The sequence below is a fragment of the Tasmannia lanceolata genome, unplaced genomic scaffold, assembly GCF_043159265.1.
Source record: "Tasmannia lanceolata isolate RefF3 unplaced genomic scaffold, GAP_Taslan_0.1 ptg000019l, whole genome shotgun sequence".
NCBI lineage: Eukaryota > Viridiplantae > Streptophyta > Magnoliopsida > Canellales > Winteraceae > Tasmannia > Tasmannia lanceolata.
Window position 1 is genome coordinate 476,529 of NW_027518696.1, and position 22,324 is coordinate 498,852.

Sequence of the window (22,324 nt, forward strand, 5' to 3'; positions counted from 1 at the left end):
AAGTCAAAAGATGTATGGTTTGTCATCCTTCCTAGCACACTTGGACCATGTGGAAAACAAGGAATTCCATGTCTTCCGAGTAATGTTGATGAGGATGTTGACAATTATGAAATTGCGCTGTTTGGGCACTTAGATGGTAACCATGGGGACCCTTGTTGATCAATGTCTTTGTTTCTCAAGTGAGGAACTTATAGAAGTAGATTTGGAAAGAGGATAGTTCACTTAAGTTCTTAGGTTTTTTAGATGGTGTCTATGATATCTAGGCCTACAATTTTACATTCTCTTAGGATTGTTCGATCAATCATTTGTCAAGGATAAAGCCCTGTGGTGCAGCTACTGATGCACAACAACTGTATGGAGCATTTTCTCAACCAGTTCCTTTTTCAGGCCAGACCATAGCTAGCAAAATGCGATTTAGCAAAAAAAAAAAAAAAAAAAAAAAAAAACAGTATTGGTTCAAAATAACATAGTACAAAATGCAAAAAACATAAAATATAAAAAACACATTTACTATGTTTAAACTTACGTAATTTCAAAAACTTAGTGGGGTAAAGTTGGCAAAAAACTGTGTTTAATACGTTTAAAGTGTGTTTTAAACAAAGTTTTACTACTAAAGGGCCAGACTTTCCTCCAGCATCATGTTGCCCCCAGACTTTAAATCTTCAATGAGTTTTGGAATTTAAGGTGTAGGTGACATTACTAATATTCAGCCTTATTTTCTCTATCCGTTAATCTCTCATTTGAACAAAGATGCTTACAAACAATACATTATCCATTATATATACATATTAGATAAAAGCTTAATGATGTATTTTCCCTGGATTCTTCAGAACCTTCAATGATCTGAACTGAGAAACTTGTCACTTGGACTCTGGTTGATCCTTATAAAGACCCATGTTTGATTTCAGCCAACGTGATAGATTGATCAGAAATGGCATGTAAACGAAATAACAGGTAACCGTCCAGGTGACTAAACCCTGCAACAGAACATAAGCTTTGAGTTTTCAACATGAAAGAATCACAAAAACCTAGAATCACAAAAAAATATGAATACTTCCAAACTGCAAACTTCCATTACCTCACCAAAAACTTCGATATTTGCCCGGGGATAGGACCATAGGTGAAACAGCCTGAAGATTGTAAGCCTTTAAAAGATAAATCCATGAAGGGTATTTTACTATCATCATGCACGGATGAAAACCATAGTTATGAATCTTACTTCATTAGTGGAATCTCAGCCAAAGGGCATGCAAGACCAACAAAGCAAGCTATGGTGAACCCCAACCATGTCCCATCCAGGAATAACCATATGGTTTCTGCCAGTGCAAATAATGTATAGGCTTCAATGTTGTCTGGAACTCCAGCTTTGTAGAGTTCAGCACTCACTTCAATGAAGAGCACCAATGTTCTGGTCAAACAAGAACATAAGAAAACAATCCATCATATATGATTTTTCATTCCTTTCATCATCCATTTACTTCTACTGCAAATTTCAAGGGTTGCATTTGCTGCTTAATTGATTCTCTTCCACTCAGTCTATGCTCACTCAACAATCTATGAGATTACAGTTTGATTTATAGCCACACAATCAACATTATAATTATAAGATAATGTAGTTGTTATAGAAATTAAGGGTTATAATTCAGAATCAATGAGGCCAAATGATATACATTTTAAGTAGAAAATCCATCATTTTCACATCCATTATAGATGAGACAACACTATGGATGTGAATTATGATTGATGGAGTCCAACCTCTAGTACTCTATTTAATTTCTTCAGTCATACTAATGGCAACACTCTGAAGGAATGCAAGGATCAGATCATTAAAAAGGAATCTCAATGAAATGCTTTCAGATATTTCCTGAGGATGACATCCTCTGTTTCCATTTTAGACCAAAGTAACCAAATTATCTTAGTAGACAAAGGGGGCAGACCACCTTATGTACTGGTGAACTACCTCGAGTTTCATGATTTTGATAAATTATGGTTTTATTCATCCATGAATACAAAGAAGCCAAAAAGCAATACAAATCTAAATCTGATCGTAAAACATGAATTATGAATTTCACAATTCATGCTTCCTATGCTTGACTATATTATTTTCCCAAAGTCAGAGAAGAAAGGTTGATTAATTGGGCAACTCACACCAATGAAATTGCTGTTTTCTCGAAGCTCCCTACTGGGACCTTTGATTTGGAAGACAGCCTTTCATCCAGGAGCAGTTGCAGCAATCCAACAGTGCAGTAAAACGCTCCAAGTAAGAAAGGGACCTATTCCAGCAACGCAGCAAAACATTCCAAATAAGAAAGTAACTTACTAACAAGAAGTAATAAGTAGAACTGCAATATTATATGAAACAAAGTGTAAAGAAGAAAACTAAATTCATGAAAGGAAGAAGAAATTGACAATAAATGTAAGAACTTCTGTACCCAGATGTTGGAATGAAGAGGTCCAATGTCAATTGACCCATTTTGGTATGTTACAAGTTTCACCCTTGAATGAATTCCATCAATAAGGGGACCCAGAAAGAAACCTGAACCAAAGAGAGAGATAGAAATGGATGGCCAATTGTCTCTGAGAGTTGTTCTGTCCTCCTTTCTAAGACTGCAGGAAGGCTTGGGGAGAAAACGACAGGATCTTGAATGGGGGAGGGTGTTAAGAGGAAGAGATGAAGGGGAGAACAGAGAAATTCTGGTTTGCATCTCTCAGAAGCTCTAACATTTCATGGACAGCTTTTTGGGGCTTCAAAAGACAAGAGAGTGGCCAATTCAGTTCCATTAAAAAACAACAGCCATAAGTCCAGTGCTACATGAGGCTTGAAAACTAGAGGCTCTAGTTTTTCTTGAATAAGATATAATAAGAATATAAGGGAAATGTTAAAAAGGAGAGGGACATTGTCTTTTGCCGAGGACTAAATCTTTTTCCAATGCTATTCGGGTCACTTCCTTAGTCCAATGTCGTGAACTCACTTTGTTACAAAGAGAGTGATCTGGGGACTGAGGATTGTCAAAAAACTCTAGTTCCATTTTCATTCTTGTTTGTCACTGGGAATCAAAGACTATTATCGTCAACCATATTGGCAACAAGGCACAATGAGGCATTCAGCACAGAATAATAGGCCCCAATGCCAGCTGGTGCAGGATTACCCAACTAACACCCTTGGAATTAAGCTTTAGAACACTGGGAGGTGGAGGGATTTCCGATGCCTTCTTTTTTTTCTTCCTACCTTTGCTGTTTAGTGGTGCAACTTCTGCCAAGTTGGGTTGTTTAGTTATTTTTGGGTGGGGTTGCGGGGGTTCAGGCACGTAATGCCTTAACTCTAACCAAGCTGAAATTAAATCGGGTTGGCTTTTCTCCACACCCCCAACCTAACCCATAGAAATGCCAACCCAAACCAATCCAAAATCATGTTGAACCTGTCAGAGTTATGGAGGCCAGCCCAAGTTGCACACTTATTGCTGCCACTACTGAGACTAAACTGGATCAAGCATTTAAAGAAAGATGAAATGGATTCAATCCAGACCCGGCCAGATTACAGGGTAAATGTTCTATTTGAAAACCCCTCTCCCACTGATTAAGATAAAAAAAAATTCTCTCATCGTTCAAATGAAGAAAGAACGAAAAATGATTCAAGGATGGGGAGTGGCAATAGGATACCATAAGTAGGAAATGATTATTAGTGCAGTGTGCTGAACTTATCCGAACTTTACATCCCGGCTGATTTCTTACTGATACACAAATGTAAGATGATGTAAACACAACTTTGATTATATTTGCAGGGTCTGAATCCGAGCTTGCTCGGTTCCATATGGCTGTGGTGAAGTTTTGGTATACTAATCTTCTTCATTTCTTTTACAGCTATCTGCAACAACTAAATAAATCATGCTTCATGGTTCACGTTTGAGAAATCATAAACTCTAAAAGAGAACAGGATGGAGTACTCACCATTACCAAAAAAAAAGCACGGAACTATTGTGATTTGGTATCTGATTCCATTAGGGATCTCGCAGCACGATACATGCAGATTTCTTAAGTTTTTAAGATAAGGCATCCATGGAATAACCATCAACAAAGTAGTTGAATTCCTTATCAAGGTAGAGGGCTAATACACTGCATTGCTGATATGTTATTAACTTTTTGGTAGAAAAAAGTAGGAAAGAGCCTATGAATGAGCATTAGACGCTGGATCCAAGGGGCTGAAGTTCCAAATCATCGGCTTCTAACTCGGAGCACCTACGCTTTTTGCGCAAGAATGGTGCAAGGATGAATCTTGATAACTGGCTTAATGGGTCCTGCAAACCTTCCATCTCATAGTGCCCAAATCGCCAATCTCTTTCAATGAAAGGTCGCCAGACAGGTTCATCAAGTCCTCCTGTGGAAAGATGATGAAAATTAGATTAACAAGTCCAACAATCGCAATGAGAGAAGAATGTACACCCAAAAAAGCTTCGGAGTTGAAATAAAGAGAGCAACAAACATGAAACAGAAGGGTCATGCCAGCGTTACTTAGGACTTATAATCTGCTCTGTTCAGTTCGAAGATAAATTCCGGGGTTGGGAAAAAAAAAATCTACTCTGTGCTGGGATGAAAGAGTGCAGTAGGAGAAATTACATCAACACAACCAGAAACAATCTATAATACTCATTCAGTTGATGTGAGGATTGCTGAAATACATCGATTGAAATGCTATGACAAAGATTGTCACTAATTAGCTGGGATTTTCTTTTGAGAATATAACACCTTTCATTAATAAGGAAAAGGAACAGAATATGGACTTTAAAAGAGGGAAGAGGTTTCCCCTCTAACAAGCTACTCCCTACTTATCTTTCGCCAAGTGTCCGAGGCGTTGTTGGCTTGCCTCAACAGATGACTAAAAGACAAATCTGGAAATCCCTACTCTCGCATAACCCTACGATTTCATTAAGAATACCCCCAAGAGTCCAAGCAAGAATTCATGTCTTGATTTCGGTCATGATGGAAATAGAAGAATCTCAATTTCAGTAGAAATTTTGTAAAATCACATAACCGTATCAAAACATATGCAAATGATGACATTTAAGAGAGAACTTTAGGAAATACCGGAACAAGCACAAATACACAACTCATAAACTATCATATAAGCCAAAACCACTCATATTTTTTAATGGTATCGAACAACTTCTGATATGTGCTTCGTGCATGCATGCAGTACAGACTACGGTACAAACCACACTTCATTTGTAATTCATATAAATATTTATACATAATAATATACTGATTTTTTTTTTGAAAAAGAATACATATACCGAATTTTACATGCAATTCAAATAAATATAATTATGTAAAACATAATGGTGCAGTATATGACGAATACACAAAATGACAAAGAAAGATTTATTTTTAAGGGACTTGCTAGGGACCATCGCAGAAGGCATTTCTCAGAACAGAACGGCTGTTGCATGAGAGTGCAGCCGCAATCTGCGATGGTCCCTGGCAAATCCTTTTTTTTTTAAAATAAAATTTTATATTTTATTAAAAATTATAACAAAATAGAAAATAGTGAGAAAATACAGCATAAATTTTATGTAAAATGGGGAATGGCTAAAATACAAATAGTTGATTATAACATTCTAAAATATAATATATAACATTACAAATAGTATGAAATCCTACGAGTTGGTATGGTTTTCGATCCGATCAACACTTCCATAGACCCACTGTCATCGAGAAACTTCCACCATCTGTGAAGGCATCTAGAGAATCTTTACGCATAGGAAACATGAACTCTCTCAAAAACTCTATCCATCCGAATAAAAGAACCTAAAGTTCATTAAAAGGAGAAAGGAGCCCAGGATAGACTCCAAGGCAACTTCGTAGAGACAAAGTGCTACGAAACCACCTATGAAAATAACAACAACCAACTGAATAACAAGAAGGGAAGACAATAAATATTGCATCGAGAACAGCAAGAAGATTGAAATGAAAAACCTAGGCATTATGTCGAGTAGTGCCAGTACCACAAGAAGAATAGAGTCCCCTAGGTAAAAACTAGTCGACTCAGGCAAGTTGATGATTGACTCGGAGTTTTAAACAACGCACTATCCAATGACATGTCCACATATGATTCTCGAAAGGATTTTTCTGCATGGAACATGCCATGCGATTATTTCAAATGTCATAAAATTGAAGGCACCTCTGAAGCATGCCACCATATATTTAAAATGAGGATCTGTGCATCAGTAACCCTTGGTCAAGGATCATCACATGCTAAAAATACAGATTGAATGATGGTAAATGTCAATTTGAGAGAGAAAACAGTTTACATCTTAATAAAATACCTGCATACATAAACCCATGTTTGTTTACAGATCGGTAAAATGGTCGTGTTTTTCGTTCCTTAGCAGCTCTCTGGAGTTCATTCCATGCACGTGTTCTATCTTGCTTCGTAACTTTACCAGTTGTTACCACCTGAAATTAAGATACTGAATAAGTTAATTCTTAAACATGCAAAGAATGCCATTGAAACTAATGCATGCATACCTAGTTACCTACAGAATATATAAAATGCATCATTTGCCTGGAACATTATGATAGTTACCATTCAACTAGGCAACTTGTTCAGTTCTAGAAATGATGTTTTTGGACACCAAGAACCAAGGTAACTCGAAATACATATCTACCATCATATTAAGAATTATGTATTGACATACCTTTGCACGCCTAAAGTAGGTGAAAAGCATGACAGATGTACAATATATTAGGACCATGGTTTTAAATTTCGGCCGAAATCCGAAATTGGACCGAAACCGAAATTTCCCGAAATTTCGGATTTCGGTGGGGACCGAAACCGAAATTTCGAGAAAATGTCATTTTTTAAAACAAAAAAGAAACGTTACAAAATTTCATCCGAAATTTCGGAAATTCAGTTCGAAATTTTGACACTAAATACCAAATTTCGGACCGAAATTTCGGATCTCGGTGGGGTCCGAAATGGTTACCGAAACCGAAATTTAAAACCTTGATTAGGGCCATACAGGACTATATAAAAAATAAACAAATATTATAAGAAATGACAACTTTACAAGAAATGGTACTGGAAGACGCCTAAATGGTCATATCAAAAATTAAAAAGAAAAAGAAAAAGAAAAAAGATGCCTAAATGGAAATTTTATAAGAAAAAATGCTGCACAAATGTTAGATTCCATGCTAGGATGCCCTCTCCTGGTGGGTTTCCTTGTACTGGTATCAGTCATTTAGTACTCGAAGAAAGATCTAACACAATTGTCCCTGAAGCAGATTGCATGTTCCTATCAGAAATTATACCTTAGAAAACAAATAGTAAGAAGGGCGAGGAATACGTGCAAGACCATTAGCGCGGTCAACTGCTACAAGTCCAAACTTAGGACCATAACCATCTGCCCACTCCCAGTTGTCTGACGTTGTCCAGAACAAGTAACCAAGCACAGGAACTCCCTACAGTTATGCATTAAACCATCAATGTTGAGTGAATATGGAAGATTAATTTCTAGAATAATCTAATTATTCTGTTGAGAATAGAAACCAGTTTCATGGCTGCATATACAGCAAGCAAATGCTCTAACAAATATGGCCGTCGAATAAAGTCAGTCCTATCAGAAACTCCATTTTCAGTAATGATGAAAGGCACTTTTAAGTGTTTGTATCTTTCATGAAACTGAAGCAGTACACGGTACAAGCCATCAGGATAAATTGCGCGTCCAGATTCACTGTATTCATCGTTCTCCACAAGCTTCAAGCCTGCACCAGACACCACTTCCTGACGAGTGACAAATAATGTCAAAAAAAAAAAAAAAAACCAGTCTTGAATACGAGGACTTTATGGTATCACATTTTCAGGAATATAACATTAAAAATAAATAAATTCAGGGATATAAGGTCACAGAAATAAGTACCTGGCCATAATAGTTTATCCCTATGAAATCTAGCTTGTCACAGATACTGTCCACATAGGGGAAAAGAGTCAATGAAGAAGCCAGTGTGACAGCGGCGACGTCAAATAGACCATATGGCCGCATAAAAGATACATGATGTGCAACTCCAACACTTGCTTTTGATATGGTGCTTCTGTCAAATCAAACAGAAGCCTTTGTAAATATCAAATTGTCAGGTACTAAAAAGATACACACTGAAGGAACTCTGCCCATGAATAACAAAATATTGAAAGGATTTATGCTTTCTCTTGTCTGTCTTCAAATGTGTTAAAATGTTCCATCTACCCAAGAATTTGTATCGACGTAAAAATAGAAACCTTTGTTCATGGATATAGTCATAAGCCTTTGAATGAGCAACAGCCATCCAGTGCATGGCTTGATTAAAAACACCAGTTGGGAGGGTAGAGGTTGCAACTTCAAGCATATCAGGATTCCCTCCAGGCCAAGCACCGGCACAATATGTTAGCATGCAGAAGATATGAGGCTCATTAAATATTACCCAGTAGTCTACCAAGTCTGACACACTATCGACGACAAGCCTGCATAAGAAAGAACCATGACTCATATCAGAATTGATAGATGAGAAATTTATTCAAAGGCTAAATTAATCAGAAGCTGAAAAGGTTCTGTAATAATGTGTCAGTTAGTAGGTGCATAAACTAATAAACTACTTGAAGATTGATTAAAACTAACAAACTACTTGAAGACATGAGATAATGCACTTATAACTATTATTCCACACTCGTCACAAAAACCATGAAGCATTATCAAATGAAGAGTTGTAAAAAATGACAAGCATTCCAAAATTTTCCTCATTTTACTACCAATCATCTTTCCGGCAGTACATTTCCCCCTCTCTACCCTTCAATGCATTCATGAAAACTTGATGCAGTGGCTAATAAACGCTCAGCTAAGTCGGGTCACATCAAGTCTACTGTGTCTTGGCTGAGGTACACATGCAAATTGTTTTTTGTTAACACAACCTAGATCCGGTATTTTCTTGAATGTTTACTGTCCAAACTCAAATCCCAGGTCAGAAAGGCCAATATATGCTTATTTAAACAGTTTCAACTGTAGATTGGCTGATTGCTTAAAAAAACACAGATTTTTTTTCAGTTTTTTCCCTACAAATTTCCTAAAATCATACATTGTTTGTTTACAAAAGTTTGCTGGTAAATGTAAAGCAGTTTGGCTTCAAATCCTCCATCATTCAAATTGAACTGTCCTTTCAGTCTTCTTCGGCACTAAATCTCTGAAGTAGCAAGAAGCACACAAGCACACCATGTCATCCCATACCAACACAGTCTGCCCACATGATTTGAGCTCACCCATACCAGAACAACAAACCCATTGTCGATCTAAGCAGCCCTGGTGCCTGCACCAAGAGCATCTCACATGCTCAAAAGTGATTGTGAACTGCCACCCAAGTACTTCAATCAATGCCCAGCTCTTCACCCTGAATATGCATCTTCAGTCCGTCGAGGTCGCAAACACCTTCACCCTGCATACTTTTTTTTTTTGAAATATGATAAATTTCATTAATATTTGCTTAGCAATCGGGACCAGAAGTCCCAGCCTGCATTACAAAATATTAGTATATGATGGCTAGGGCATACCCAAAGCCAAATCGAAGTGAACAGGAAATGAGTTACCGTAAGCTACCCATATACAATTCCACTATGGTTGCTCAAAACCAACTTGTTAATGCTTCAAAAACCAATTAACCTTCCAAAAAACTTGGACACTTATAGATAAACTGCTGACTCCAACAACCTGACTTATGTGTTAAAACCTTCGATAAGATCCTCCAAAAACCTCCAAAAAAACATAGCAATACTACTTAATACCAGATGAAAGCCTAAGCGAAAGAACGAATCTCTCAAGCCATAGCTGTAGGATATCTGGGATATAACGGGCTTACAAATTGTTATCCTTTAGAGATGATTATCAAGATATCCATTGCCTTTTCACCTTGAGCGGTTTGCAGAAACCAACACATCAAAATCAAACTATCTCTACCCAAGCACTCCCCAAAACAGAGCAAAAACTCCATAGAACTAAACCATACAAAACCCAAAAACGCAAAGAACAGCTAATCGTTAAAACTTCTTTTCTTGATCCCCTATTTTCTTTTTCTTTTTTTCTTCCCTTCTCTATTCTACTTTCTTAACCTCCTCCGTCCTTTTTTGGTTGGTAGGTTATTATTTAGGGCTGTTGCCCTCGGCCCCTTCTTTTCCTCTCCTTTAGCCAAGCAAACCTCCCTCTGCTCCTTCAAGTTCCTTAGAACCATTGATCTAAACAGATTCTTAGTTGCCTCAATATCATCATCAAAACCAATACCGAAAACATCTCCCACTGCCAGAAGAGCATCCATTTCTTTGTTTTCCTCCAATTCCATTGAAACTTCTGCTTTCGAAACTTCCTCAGATTCCTCCTCCAGACTCATCCGAGCTCTAACTTCCATACTAACCTCCCTGTCAAGGGAGTCCCTTGACTCCTGCGGGGCGATAGCCATGATCTTCTGAAGCTTCTCTAACCTTTCTATTTCAGCAGCCTTAGCCTCCTCCCATCGCTGCTTTTGGGCCGATCTTTCCTTTTCTAAAGCTTCCTGAAAGAAACCCATTTTATAAACTCTGAAGAAAGCTTCTTTCGAATCCAGTGTACCTGCGACTTTGAGCAAACTCGGGACCCCCTTTAGTCCTTTCATTTAAGAAAAAACGATTTTTTAATGTCACCCCCTTTAATGCTGATGAGGTTGTAAGGAAAGGCAATCAGAAACATCCTTTCTGGCGCCTTTCCCAGGTTTATTACATGACTGAGCTTTAATTGTCTTCTGACACGCCCTATTCCCAATAACTACAGATTTCCCTTTCAATGATGGAATCTGATCTTTTGGTGTTTCTATCCAGCTTTCTTTTGTAGACGTTGATGAAAATTCAAAACCTAATTCAGTACTATTCAACGGCTCTATACTCCTTGATATTACCGATTTACCCCCAGGGATCATCTGGGGGCCCACCACCGGCAGTTCGTCGGCCGTCGTTGGAATGGCTTCGACCTCAGATTCCGGGACCAGAGAGGAGGAATCTTCCCCAGCCAGAGGGCTATTAATGGACATTAATGGTTCTTCCACCATCTCAATTCCAATTGGATAGGTTACAGAATCTACCATAAGGTTTAAATAAGGTGGTAAACAATGCCATAAGGAAGTTAGATCCTAGCAGAGGCGAATTCCATACAATGTTCATGATTCCCATACAGTTGGGTCTAAAAAACATGACCAAAATTTTGACATAAAGCCTCCAACGTAGAAAGAGCCCAAGCATGAAGAGGAATGTTATAGAATCTTACCCTCACCATTCTAGCTCCAGAATTAACTATCGGAGACCACGGGTGGAGGGATTGAAGAAAACCCCCCAAGGCCTCACCACCCCGCCGCAGAATTGATGTGGCTTGATCCTTGGATTCGAAGCTGAATAGAACCATGGAAGGGGATAAGACAGAAGGTTTATTAAGGAGTGGGAGAGTCAATTTTTCTTACGCCCAAGACCATAACGGATCCAATAAGAAACCATCCTTAAGATTCCCAATCAAACATCTTTCAAGCTCCTTCCTTCTATCAGTAACCACATCCATGGATACATCCAGTGAAAGAGTTTTATCATCCATTCTTTGATTTTGTTCCACCAGAGATGTTTTTGGGACCCAAGCGCGCGGTCTCTCTCCCGGATTGCTGGCCTTTGGTTTGAACATTTTCTGCAAATGTTTCGCAAACCAAAGTTGAAGTATTTGCAATACAAACATTTCCAATCATTGGCGCTATGTGTTGAATTGGTCCTCCTGCCTTGTTCAGAACCATTTTTAAACTCCAACCTCCTATTCAGCGAACCCAGATCCTCCTGGCTTCCAAGAGATCTGGAATAAGATCTGTGGGGAATCCATGAGAAATTCCGATTCACCCCTTGACTAAGAAAAATCAAAGATCTTTGGCAACAACTTTTAGAGATGTTAAGAGTACAAAAAGCTTCCTGAGCTGAATAACTGCAATCCATAAGGTCTAGATATGTCGGGGCTACCCATTCTAAGTTACAATCACAAGTACAATGATCTGAGAGGTGTAACCCGCGGTGCCCCTGATTAGCTTGCCGACGATTGAAAAAATCCCGGACAGACATATCTTCTTTTTCTTTTATCTACTACTGAAGGAAGAATTACAAGCAGTGGAGTCCCCTTTCATGGAGAGAGTCATGGCTGAATCCTTGCCTACCTTAATCCTTGCTTCACCCTGCATACTTGGCCCCCAGCATCGCCTCCCTTCTCACGGGTTCCACTCTCTTCCATTTAGAGTGGATCGGATATCTTGACCGTGGTTCTTCGGTGTTTCCTCTTCACCCCAAGAGTATGCTTCTAGTTTGTCAAACTGGTTATGCCTTCACATCTATGATTAAATTCTCTCAAACTGTCGACAACATGGCCCCAAAGAGTTTTGAAAGTACATTTGAGGCACAATGACAACCTAAGGTAAGAAAAGGGAATCGATGCCAACTCACACCCAATGGTCTAAGCAAAACTAAGAAGAGTCCTGTCAACCCAATCACCCATAATGAAAAGGCCACTACTTTCCAATGAATGAAAAGTGATTAGCTGATTCCTCCTCTTTCTTGCAAAGAAAACACATGTAAGCCTAAATTTCTTAATATTTAGTATGTCACAAGTACTCTGCTTTATTTGACCATGTCAAACAAAACGCTTCCACTCTGAGGGGCAGTAGATAGGGGTGTAAACGAGCCGAGCCGAGCCGAGCTTGGCTAGGCTCGGCTCGGCTCGTTAAGCTCAAAGGCTAGGCTCGGGCTCGGCTCGGGCTCGAACCAGGCTCGGCTCGGCTCGGTCAGGCTCGGCTAGGCTTGCGAGCCTATCGAGCTTGGGTTATATTATATGAAATGGACGGTTTGGATTATCACAGCAAAGCAAAATAAAAAAAAAGAAGTAATCATCACGGAAAAAGCAAAGTAATCATTACGGAAAAAGCAAAATAATAGCTGAATGTATAAGTTTTAAATGAAAAATTACCAAAAAATGGTAGAAAGTTATTACAATTACCAAAAAAATACAACTAAAAGGTAGTAAGTTATGACAATTACGGAAAAAAGTCATGATTACGAAAAAAGTAATGATTATACCTCCGGCTGTACTATATTTATATTATATTTACGACTATTTATTTTATATTTAGAATACTTTTATACGGGTTTTTCTTAACGAGCCTTAACGAGTAATGATTATACCTCCGGCTGTACTATATTTATATTATATTTACGACTATTTATATTATATTTAGAATACTTTTATACGGGTTTTTCTTAACGAGCCGAGCCGAGCCGAGCCGAGCCTGGCCTAATTCGGGCTCGGCTCGGCTCGTTAAGGATTCGAGCCGAGCTCGAGCCGAGCTTTTTTCGAGCCGAGCTCGACCGAGCTTCCGAGCCCGAGCCAAAATTGACACCCTTAGCAGTAGAGCATCCCATGCAAACAAATACACTGTGCACTTTGACTCCTCCAAACTCCCTTAATACAAGTACTCATTGGATAATAGAGTTCTTGATTCTCTCCATTAGCTTTGATGGAATGCTACCGCTACTTCTTCACTAAAGATCCTATCATTCCTACGCTTACAAAGTCCACATTTCACAACATCTACGTCATTTATGACCAAAATATATGTATGTGTTGCTTAGTAAGTCCGCCGTTTAATATTTTAGGTACCTCATGCTTTCTTTTTCTTTTCTTCTTTTGTCGGCATGCATGCAATGCTTCATTTTCTTGAATATAATTTCTTTATATGTACAAATACCATTCTATGCATTTTTTTGCAGTTTGATGCATTCTCTATAGACGCTTTCGTATTTCTCATTAATTTTTTACTGCGTAATAAAGGAAATCATCCTTTAACAGAAAATGCATGTGAAATGCACTAAGTACATGAAGGATGTGGACAAGGTCATATATCCCACAAAAAACAAAAATGAGGTGTAGATCTTCTCTAGATGTATTCTTGTCAATCATTTGAATTTATCAATGACCTGCACCAGCAAGTAATAGGTAGAAATCCGAGTTGATGTCAAGGCAGTATATTTTCCATGAACAAATAGCTTACCTTGTAAAATCCATGAAATAATCAACAGTTTTCTCCATCTTCCACCCTCCATATTCTCCAGCCCAGGGTGGAAGTGAATGATGAAACAAAGTCAGCATCACCTTCATTCCATATGAACGAACCCTCTGTATGATCCATTTATATCGCTCTATTGCTGCATAATTGGCCTAGAACAAAACATTCATAAAATAAATTTCAGTCCAGAACCAATAAAATAAGATCAATAAATAATTCAGCTCTACTAGTCAGATTAACTCCCTTTATGATTTTGCATTGCCGTGTAAGGTCGAAATTTCATTGATGTGTCAAGGAGAGTGGTATCAATAAATTTCATAACAGAAAACTAGAAGAAAATTAAGCACAAAAGAACAATAAGTTTGAAAAGGTCGTGATTGAACATACAGTTTCGTTAATTCCATTTACTGGTTCCTCAGGCATGATTCTTGTCCAATCTACTCCCATTCGGAAAACAGTGATACCGGTATCTTTAGCCAGCTTCAGCTCAATATCAGGATCAGACCAAAATCTTAGTCTCTCCTCCCTGAAAAATAAATTCAACATCCCAATAACCATAGCTCACCTTCAGTCCCCAACCATTTCAAGAACATCACCCTGAACTGGTGTATAAGTGAAACCATGAATCCCGAAAAAATCAAATCCTAATCAAATAATATCTCAAGGGGGCATTTATCATGAATCAAGATTGCCATGAGAAACCTCAAACAGGAATACACAGCTAATCTACACCATGCAATTCACTAAGATCATATATACATAGAATGTTTAAAAAAACAGAGAGAGAGAGAGAGAGAGAGAGAGAGAGAGAGAGAGAGAGAGAGAGAGAGAGAGAGAGAGAGAGAGAGAGAGAGAGAGAGAGAGAGAGAGAGAGAGAGAGAGACTCACGGGTGAGGGACATTGTGCCAAGCAGAAACATTGGGATTGGATTCAACGGTTGTCGCTGGTTCTTCTTCCACGTCTGAGTACTTCTCAAACCCTCTAATCATGGCTTCCATGGCTACCTTAAGAGGCTTCTTCTTATTAGTCTTTTCAAGTTCATTCTGTGTCGGTTCAGCGTCAGCATGGGGAGGCTCCTCTGCAAACTGGAGCCAAGCATCATTGAGCCTGTCTTCGACGTGAGCTGGTGCTGTCGCCAATCCGAAGAAGAACTGATTTTCCTCCTCTGGAAATTCACAAAAAACTTATAAATTAATGAGAAAAGTGAAGCAAATTAAGGTTTGAAAATTTTAATTGGATTGCAAGAATTTTTCAAGAAAAGTTTGGAAGGGAAAAATATTTTTAAAATTTCTTACTTTTTCGCACATGGTTTTTTTATTTTTTTATTTTTAAACCAACCCTATTCAATTTTTATTTAGAGTGACACTCAATTAATGATGATATCCTTCTAAATTAACTATAATTATATAAAATTTCCTCTAAATTGTGGGAACAAAAATTTTCCCCAGAAATGTTTTCCTTGCAGTCCAAACAGGGCCTAAGTTTCGTCCTGAACTGTCAAAGAAACGAGTAAAGATATGAGATTGTAGAGATGATAGTAGTCCAGAATGGGAGTTGTCAAATTCATTAATCTCAAAAAAGGAGAAGTTAAGGAATGTGGGAATTCAGGTTTCAAGTTTCAGTGACTAGTATTTTGGATTAGGGTTTCAGAAAATGTATGAAGCTCCAAGTCGAAGCCATGTAGTAGCCTTGTCACTCATATGAGTGAGAGCAACGAGATTTGGAAGTTCCTTTTGAAATCCAAATGAATTTATGAAGCAGTGATCGAAACAAAACCCTTCTTCTCTCCAAATGCAACAATTTTTTTCTCAAATGAAATGAAAGAGTAAAGGGTTTTAAGAGTTCAGGGTTTGTTACCATTGGTGGGGTCGATGTTGAAGAGGGCGAGTGTATCAGAGGACTCATCAATGGGCGACCGGAACGGCCGGAGATTCTTTTTCCGGTACCGGGAAAAAGAGAAGGCGTTGGCCGCGACGGTGATGGTGACTATGACTCCGGCGAGCTTCGTGGCGGTGACGAACAGAGCAACGAAAGCCATTTAAAGTGCGACAAGGCTTCCTTCTCGGGTCGGAGAAAGAGGTGGATATAAATGCTATTTATCCGCTGGTACACGTGTTCAGACTCGAAGAGTGACACGTGCCTATGCTTTGAGAAGATTGTTTTATCCGGCCCTACGTACACAATCATCGTATGGCATGGATCAGGGTCAAGTGTACGGTGATCAAGAGTCTATTGGATATTTTTTTGTATTACAAATGCCATCCCCTTTATCTTCCCTGGCCACCCCCTCTAGTGTATTTATGACGATACATTTTACGCTACAAGTACAAGGGGTGGCAAAGGGAAGATAAGGGGGCAAATATACCATTTCTCTTACAAATCCAAGCGTATTGTCCTTGGTCCCACCCTCATCGGGTGATTCTAGATCTTGATCAAGCATGATGAAAGACCTTATAGTCCATTTGTAAAACACAATATATATAAGGAGAGTTTTTATATGATGAAAGATTATTTTTCAAAAAGTAGGATGATCCAAACCTTATAGTTCATTATATGGAGAGTTTATATAGGGAAGTGATATTTACGCCCCTTTTGATCACTAGGGCCGCCCAACGTCGGTGCATAATGGGTGTCCTGGTGATAGAAGGGGGGTAAATATTATCTCCTTTATATCGGGATACATTGTCTTTTACAAATGGCAAACATAAGGTAAAATGAGAAAAAAGAGAAAACAAGATAGTTATAAATATATTTGGCTTTCTACTCTTTTTAAGTCTCAACTTCTTACTTCCCATAAAGTATTAGGATCTTAGGAGTATTTGAATGGTTTTTCTAAGCATAAATGATGACGGAGTCTTAGTACATATTTGTTTACATGTGGGTAGTCGAACCCTCCGTAGCTTTTCTCACTTTCCTTCCCACTCTTGAGGTTCTCGTCATACATGCTGAGAGTGTAAGTCTCAAGACGTCTCGGCCACCTGGGAGTCCCTCTCTGAACATGTTTAACAAGATTAGAGTTGTATGACTGAGCATTCATATTCACGATAGACAAATTAAGTCCTTTGAAGAGGAACAGTTCGGTTGTTTCCACGCTCCGAGCATTGACAATTTCATTTCCATCTAATAGAGGACATTCCAAGGGGGGCCAACCAGTAGCAGCCATGATAATCTTCACATCTCGCACATTCAATGCTTCCAAAGCACGATAGTATAGAGAAAGACGGATTTCACAACACCGGAAAATCCTCTTCTCAAATAGTGAAACCAAAGTTTACACTAGCCCAAAAACAACAATCAAAGTATAAGAAGAACAATGCCCAAAAGAGATTTGCTTCAATATATGAGAGAAGAACTAAACATACACGACACAAGAACAAAAAGAGGGAAGAAAGCTTCAAGACACAAGAACAAAAAGAGGGAAGAAAGTTTAAATAAGAAAGCTTCAAAACTATGGAGAAAATATGGGAAAGCTCCAAACACTAGCTTGCACACAAGAGCTTCAATAGAGCTTCAATGGAGGTCTCTTGCTTAGTGGAGAATCTCTACCAAAATGGAGTTATGAGAATAGGCCGGAGATTCTTTTTCCGGTACCGGGAAAAAGAGAAGGCGTTGGCCGCGACGGTGATGCTGACAATCACTCCGGTGAGCTTCGTGGCGGTGACTAACAGAGCAACGAAAGCCATTTAAAGTGCGACAAGGCTTCCTTCTCGAGTGGGTCGGAGAAAGAGGTGGATATAAATGCTATTTATCCGCCGGTACACGTGTTCAGACTCGAAGAGTGACACGTGCCTATGCTTTGAGAAGATGTTTTATCCGGGCCTATTTACATGGATTTAGTTAGACCATTCATACTTTTTGTATTACAAATGCCAAATGGGGAATGATATATTATCCCCTTATCTTCCCTGGCCACCCCCTCTAGTGTATTTATGACGACTCTTTTTACTCTACAAGTACAAGGGGTGGCAAAGGGAAGATAAGGGGGCAAATATACCATTTCTCTTACAAATCCAAGCGTATTGCCCTTGGTCCCACCCTCATCGGGTGATTCTAGATCTTGATCAAGCATGATGAAAAAGATAGCTAATGTTATCAGCACTACTGTATCGCCTGCACCATAGGATGATCCAAACCGTCCACTAGATGGGCCACAGCCTAAATAGGATGTGCTCCAAAAATCATTTCCATAGGTTGATCCTAACCCTCCGATCTGAATTTTAGAGGGTTGATCCTAACCCTTTATAGATTGGAGGGTTAGGGTCAACCTATGGAAATAATTTTTGGGGCACATCCTATTTAGGCTGTGGCCCATCTAATGGACGGTTTGGATCATCCTATGGTGCAGGCTATACCGTACTTTTAATAAAGTGAGGAGTGCCCTCATCAAAATACAGTAGTGTTGATAACATTTCCGAAAAGATATGATGAAAGGCCTTATAATCCATGTGTAAAACACAATATATATAAAGTGAGCTTTTATACGATGAAATACCTTATCGTCCATTATTTTTCAAAAAGTACGAGAAGGCCAACACCATAGGATGATCCAAACCTTATAGTATTGTCTTTTACAAATGACAAACATAAAGTAAAATGAGAAAAAAGAGAAAACAAGATACTTAAAAATATATTTGGCTTTCTATTATTTTTGAGTCTCAACTTCTTACTTCCCATAAAGTATTAGGATCCTAGGAGTAGACGGAGTCTTAGTACATATTTGTTTACATGCCTATCAACCTTCTATGGGAAGGGGTAGAGGGGTTCCCCAGCTTTGTCGAACACTCCGTAGCTTTTCTCACTTTCCTTCCCACTCTTGAGGTTCTCGTCATACATGCTGAGAATGTAAGTCTCAAGACGTCTCGGCCACCTGGGAGTCCCTGTCTGAACATGTTTAACTAGATTAGAGTTGTATAACTGAGCATTCATATTCACGATAGACAAATTAAGGCCTTTGAAAAGGAAACAGTTTGGTTTTCCCACACTCTGAGCATTGCTAATATCATTTCCATCCAATAGAGGACCTTCCAAGCGGGGCCAACCGGTAGCAGCCACGATAATCTTCACATCTCGCACACTCAATGCTTCCAAAGCACAATAGAACCCATCCACCATAGAGTCAAATACGTATTTGTACTCGTACTTGCCATCGGTTACGAGAGTTGTCATTGCAGTGAAGAGAAAATGGGGGAGAGGTGTTAGAACATTTTTGAGCCACACCGGGTAAGGGAAGATGTTAACAAAGAGTGGGGTTTCCTTTGAGGCAAGGAATTGAAGGATGGGTACTAAGTTATCTTTGACGTTTTCATTGAAGAAGCACGTGGAGGGAGGCTTGTTGGGGTTATAGGCATCAAGGTCGAGTAGGCCCACAGTCGTGGATACCTTGATCTTGTTCATGGTGGTGGGTTTTGCTTGGATTGCGTCGTCTATGTTCTTCATTGCTGGGAGCAAGTGATCTGAATCTTTAGTAGTTAGTGCCTCATTACCAACACAAATGTACTGGAATTTGACACTTGGCCAGTATTCAAATATGTGCTTCTTGACCCAGGAATTTGCAGTTGCAGGATTGGTGGCGAGTGCTCGGAGATCGGAGTTTGGGACGCTGATTGTGACTTTGATTTGGGTACTGGTAAGGGCTTCGAGAACTTCGAAGTTGGGCTTTGGAAGCCACATTCTGGAGATGTTGTTCTTCTCGAAGTGTTTGATGGTATGTGTAGCAGATGGTAAGTTGTTCCCATCTCTTCCATAGACGAAACCCACCACAGAGCCTAAATCATCACCACACAAAATAATTGATGGTTAGCAATTAAAGAGAACATGTATGTAGGTGAAGCATTATGGAGCCTAGATTTTATTGATCCGAGCTGTTCATTTGACATGCCTCCCTTTGGATCTCTTATGCCCCAAAACTCACATCAATCAAGTAATTATAACATGTACGCTCGTAATATCTTGTATTTTTTGTCCTTGAATATTAATCATTGCTTTGATGTAGCTTCTAATTGTCCATATTAAAGACCAAATTAAACTACACCTTATTGAGTGCTAGGTTGGATGATTGATATGTTTTTGGATCATAGGAGGTCAAAAGCAAGGCCTATAAGATGGATGGCTCAGATCAATATCAAAGGTGGAATCCAGTACACTGTACTACTGTAGTGCGCGCACCATATTGTATTTCAATGTGGTCGCGCCCTGACGAAGCTTTCAATATGTTAGGTATATACTACTATATATACTCTTTCCCTCCTACAAGAAAATGTGTATATATTCAAGAAAAGGTTAGTAATTTGATGTAAGAGATGAGAGTTAGGGCTTCTTTGGATGCCATCCAAATTTGCCCTTATTTGCAAATAATATTATTTGAAGTAAACGGAGGCCACGGCCACTTTGGAAGCTATTAACTTGGGTAACTATAAAACTATTTACAGCCATTATTTACATATAAGACAATATGCAAATAAGAGTATACCCATATAAGTATATGCAAATAATTTTTAGTGGTATCCAAGAGCTGTTTAGCACTCCTTATCATGACCCTTAAATATGGGAATGTCTAGGCAATATTTTGCTATTGAGAGAGAGAGAGAGAGAGAGAGAGAGAGAGAGAGAGAGAGAGAGAGAGACCGACCATGAAGAAGAGGTGCCATTGAGAAAGAGTAGAAGGAGAAGAAACACAGTGCTGACACTCAAATGTAGATACCACGATACTTGTCCCCTCCCTCAAATATATAAGAAAAGAGGGTGTGGAGTTTCTCTACCTCCCTCTTGTTCGTGTTTATCATTTTGGTATATAAGAACAATCCATAAAGTTGATAAGAAAGAAGATTCGATGCTTTTTTTTTGTTGCTATCTTTTTGTTTTAAAACTATTCTCCTCCTTTTGTGAAGTAGGATAGACGAGTATCTAATTATGTGTGCATCTTCGTCAAAAGTCACAACACACTCAAAGAATCTATTGCTATAGCAGACGTGATCCAATCATCAATCAAAATCTAGAACATAAGCCCTTTTTTCCGTTTGAACTGACCCGCACAACATCAACATGATCTAGGCCCTTCATTTGGTGGGACCTAATGATTGTTATAGTACAAAAGATTAAATAACGCAATCTCCAACATCTTAAGCTTCTGGAGTAAGTAGTTTTTTCATATGGTATCAGAGCAACCCAAAAGAGGTGCCACAAGTGCCAAGTGTATGCTCACCCTAAAAAAGGGGCCACGCATGATACACTAGGTGGTAGCCATGACATTGTCACGTAATAGAATGGGTGTTTTGGATGTTAGGATTTAATGATTGGTGAAATCTATGGGTCTTATCTGTTAGAATATATCAGATGAGGGTGAATAATCTAGTATTAGATTATGTAACTAGGTTAGATTTGGCCAGTAGATTAGATTAGAATTATTTCAATTTGTTATTCCAATCTTGTTCTATGTTTATTCCTTTGAGTGTTCTATATAAACACCCGTTAGGGCTCATTTGCTATATATGCTACCAAGATTAATAAAAAAAATCTCCATTACTTATCAGTCACTCATCAGACATTAAAAAGCAACGATCGAGCGCTCTTGCGCCGAAGATGAATGGGGCTAAGCGATCTGCCGAAGCTGTGGGATGTAAAAATGCATCGGTAGGGGAGCGTTCCGCCTCACAGCATCAGGGAAGTTTTCTACACAACATTTTGCCTCTCGAAAGATCAGAAGTGATCAGAGCTGTAATTGTACGTACATGTAAAGAACTCAAACGTGACAACGGTATGATAATACGACCAGGAGATTGGATCTAGCCATAAGAAGAATACTTGGTATAAATAACTTACTTCTTGGTCTTCGACCCCCTCAGTCACTACGAACGCCCCCCGATCAGTGCAATGGGTTCATGATATTTCAAAGAAGGCAGAGGTCTTTAAGGAACTTCGAATTAATCAAACGAAATGGGACGTGATCTTGCTCGTGAAGGTAATGAAATTATCCGTGAAGCTTGCAAATGGAGCTTGTTGAACCCTGTGAATCACGTGAAAGTAGGATACTCCAAATTCGGGGGTCAAAGAGTTTCATAAAACGTTCTTGAGAAATAGATCAAACACGAAGATAGAATAAACTTTTCTAATTTCTCATTCTATTCATTACTATACAAATAAACACATTTGCCCTTTAAATAATACTTGCTGCTTCAACGCGCAACAATAAAAAAGTCACACACGTTTC

General features: G+C 38.8%; 3 protein-coding genes across 5 annotated transcripts; all 3 read right to left on the reverse strand.

Annotated features, from left to right (window-relative positions):
* Positions 1-705: 705 nt before the first annotated feature.
* On the reverse strand, positions 706-3,604 carry LOC143852236 (insulin-induced protein). The gene is made up of 5 exons (XM_077361631.1): positions 2,433-3,604; positions 2,149-2,273; positions 1,220-1,408; positions 1,079-1,130; positions 706-977 (listed from the first exon to the last, which is right to left on the reverse strand). The coding sequence occupies exons 1-5, from the start codon at positions 2,703-2,705 to the stop codon at positions 861-863; spliced, it is 756 nt and encodes a 251-aa protein (XP_077217746.1). The 5' UTR covers positions 2,706-3,604; the 3' UTR covers positions 706-860.
* Positions 3,605-3,921: 317 nt separating this feature from the next.
* On the reverse strand, positions 3,922-16,198 carry SFR2 (Glycosyl hydrolase superfamily protein). Of its 2 annotated transcripts, none has more exons than XM_077361630.1 (10): positions 15,976-16,198; positions 15,007-15,283; positions 14,506-14,644; positions 14,104-14,270; positions 8,270-8,491; positions 7,914-8,082; positions 7,544-7,777; positions 7,306-7,455; positions 6,321-6,450; positions 3,922-4,375 (listed from the first exon to the last, which is right to left on the reverse strand). In XM_077361630.1, the coding sequence occupies exons 1-10, from the start codon at positions 16,154-16,156 to the stop codon at positions 4,179-4,181; spliced, it is 1,866 nt and encodes a 621-aa protein (XP_077217745.1). In that variant the 5' UTR covers positions 16,157-16,198; the 3' UTR covers positions 3,922-4,178. The 2 variants fall into 2 exon arrangements, with proteins under 2 accessions (XP_077217745.1, XP_077217743.1); XM_077361628.1 differs by having other exon boundaries at positions 7,914-8,085.
* A 2,394-nt stretch (positions 16,199-18,592) lies between these two features.
* Positions 18,593-20,881, reverse strand: LOC143852901 (glucan endo-1,3-beta-glucosidase-like). Of its 2 annotated transcripts, none has more exons than XM_077362549.1 (2): positions 20,747-20,881; positions 18,593-19,883 (listed from the first exon to the last, which is right to left on the reverse strand). In XM_077362549.1, exons 1-2 carry the CDS (start codon positions 20,763-20,765, stop codon positions 18,859-18,861), a joined length of 1,044 nt encoding a protein of 347 aa, XP_077218664.1. In that variant the 5' UTR covers positions 20,766-20,881; the 3' UTR covers positions 18,593-18,858. The 2 variants fall into 2 exon arrangements, with proteins under 2 accessions (XP_077218664.1, XP_077218666.1); XM_077362551.1 differs by lacking the exon at positions 20,747-20,881 and adding an exon at positions 20,284-20,653.
* Between the last annotated feature and the right edge of the window lie 1,443 nt (positions 20,882-22,324).

What these genes read in the sequence shown, in the direction of transcription:
- SFR2 (XM_077361628.1), bottom strand. Translation starts at nt 16,156, where the DNA reads ATGGCTTTCGTTGCTCTGTTCGTCACCGCCACGAAGCTCGCCGGAGTC. An exon ending in TAAATGGAATTAACGAAACT is followed by an intron (nt 14,271 to 14,505) that starts GTATGTTCAATC and finishes GTTTTGTTCTAG; the next exon opens with GCCAATTATGCAGCAATAGA. An exon ending in GACTATATCCATGAACAAAG is followed by an intron (nt 8,086 to 8,269) that starts GTTTCTATTTTT and finishes TTGATTTGACAG; the next exon opens with AAGCACCATATCAAAAGCAA.
- LOC143852236 (XM_077361631.1), bottom strand. Translation starts at nt 2,705, where the DNA reads ATGCAAACCAGAATTTCTCTGTTCTCCCCTTCATCTCTTCCTCTTAAC. An exon ending in AAAACAGCAATTTCATTGGT is followed by an intron (nt 1,409 to 2,148) that starts GTGAGTTGCCCA and finishes TTGTTTGACCAG; the next exon opens with AACATTGGTGCTCTTCATTG. An exon ending in GCTGAGATTCCACTAATGAA is followed by an intron (nt 1,131 to 1,219) that starts GTAAGATTCATA and finishes TACAATCTTCAG; the next exon opens with GCTGTTTCACCTATGGTCCT.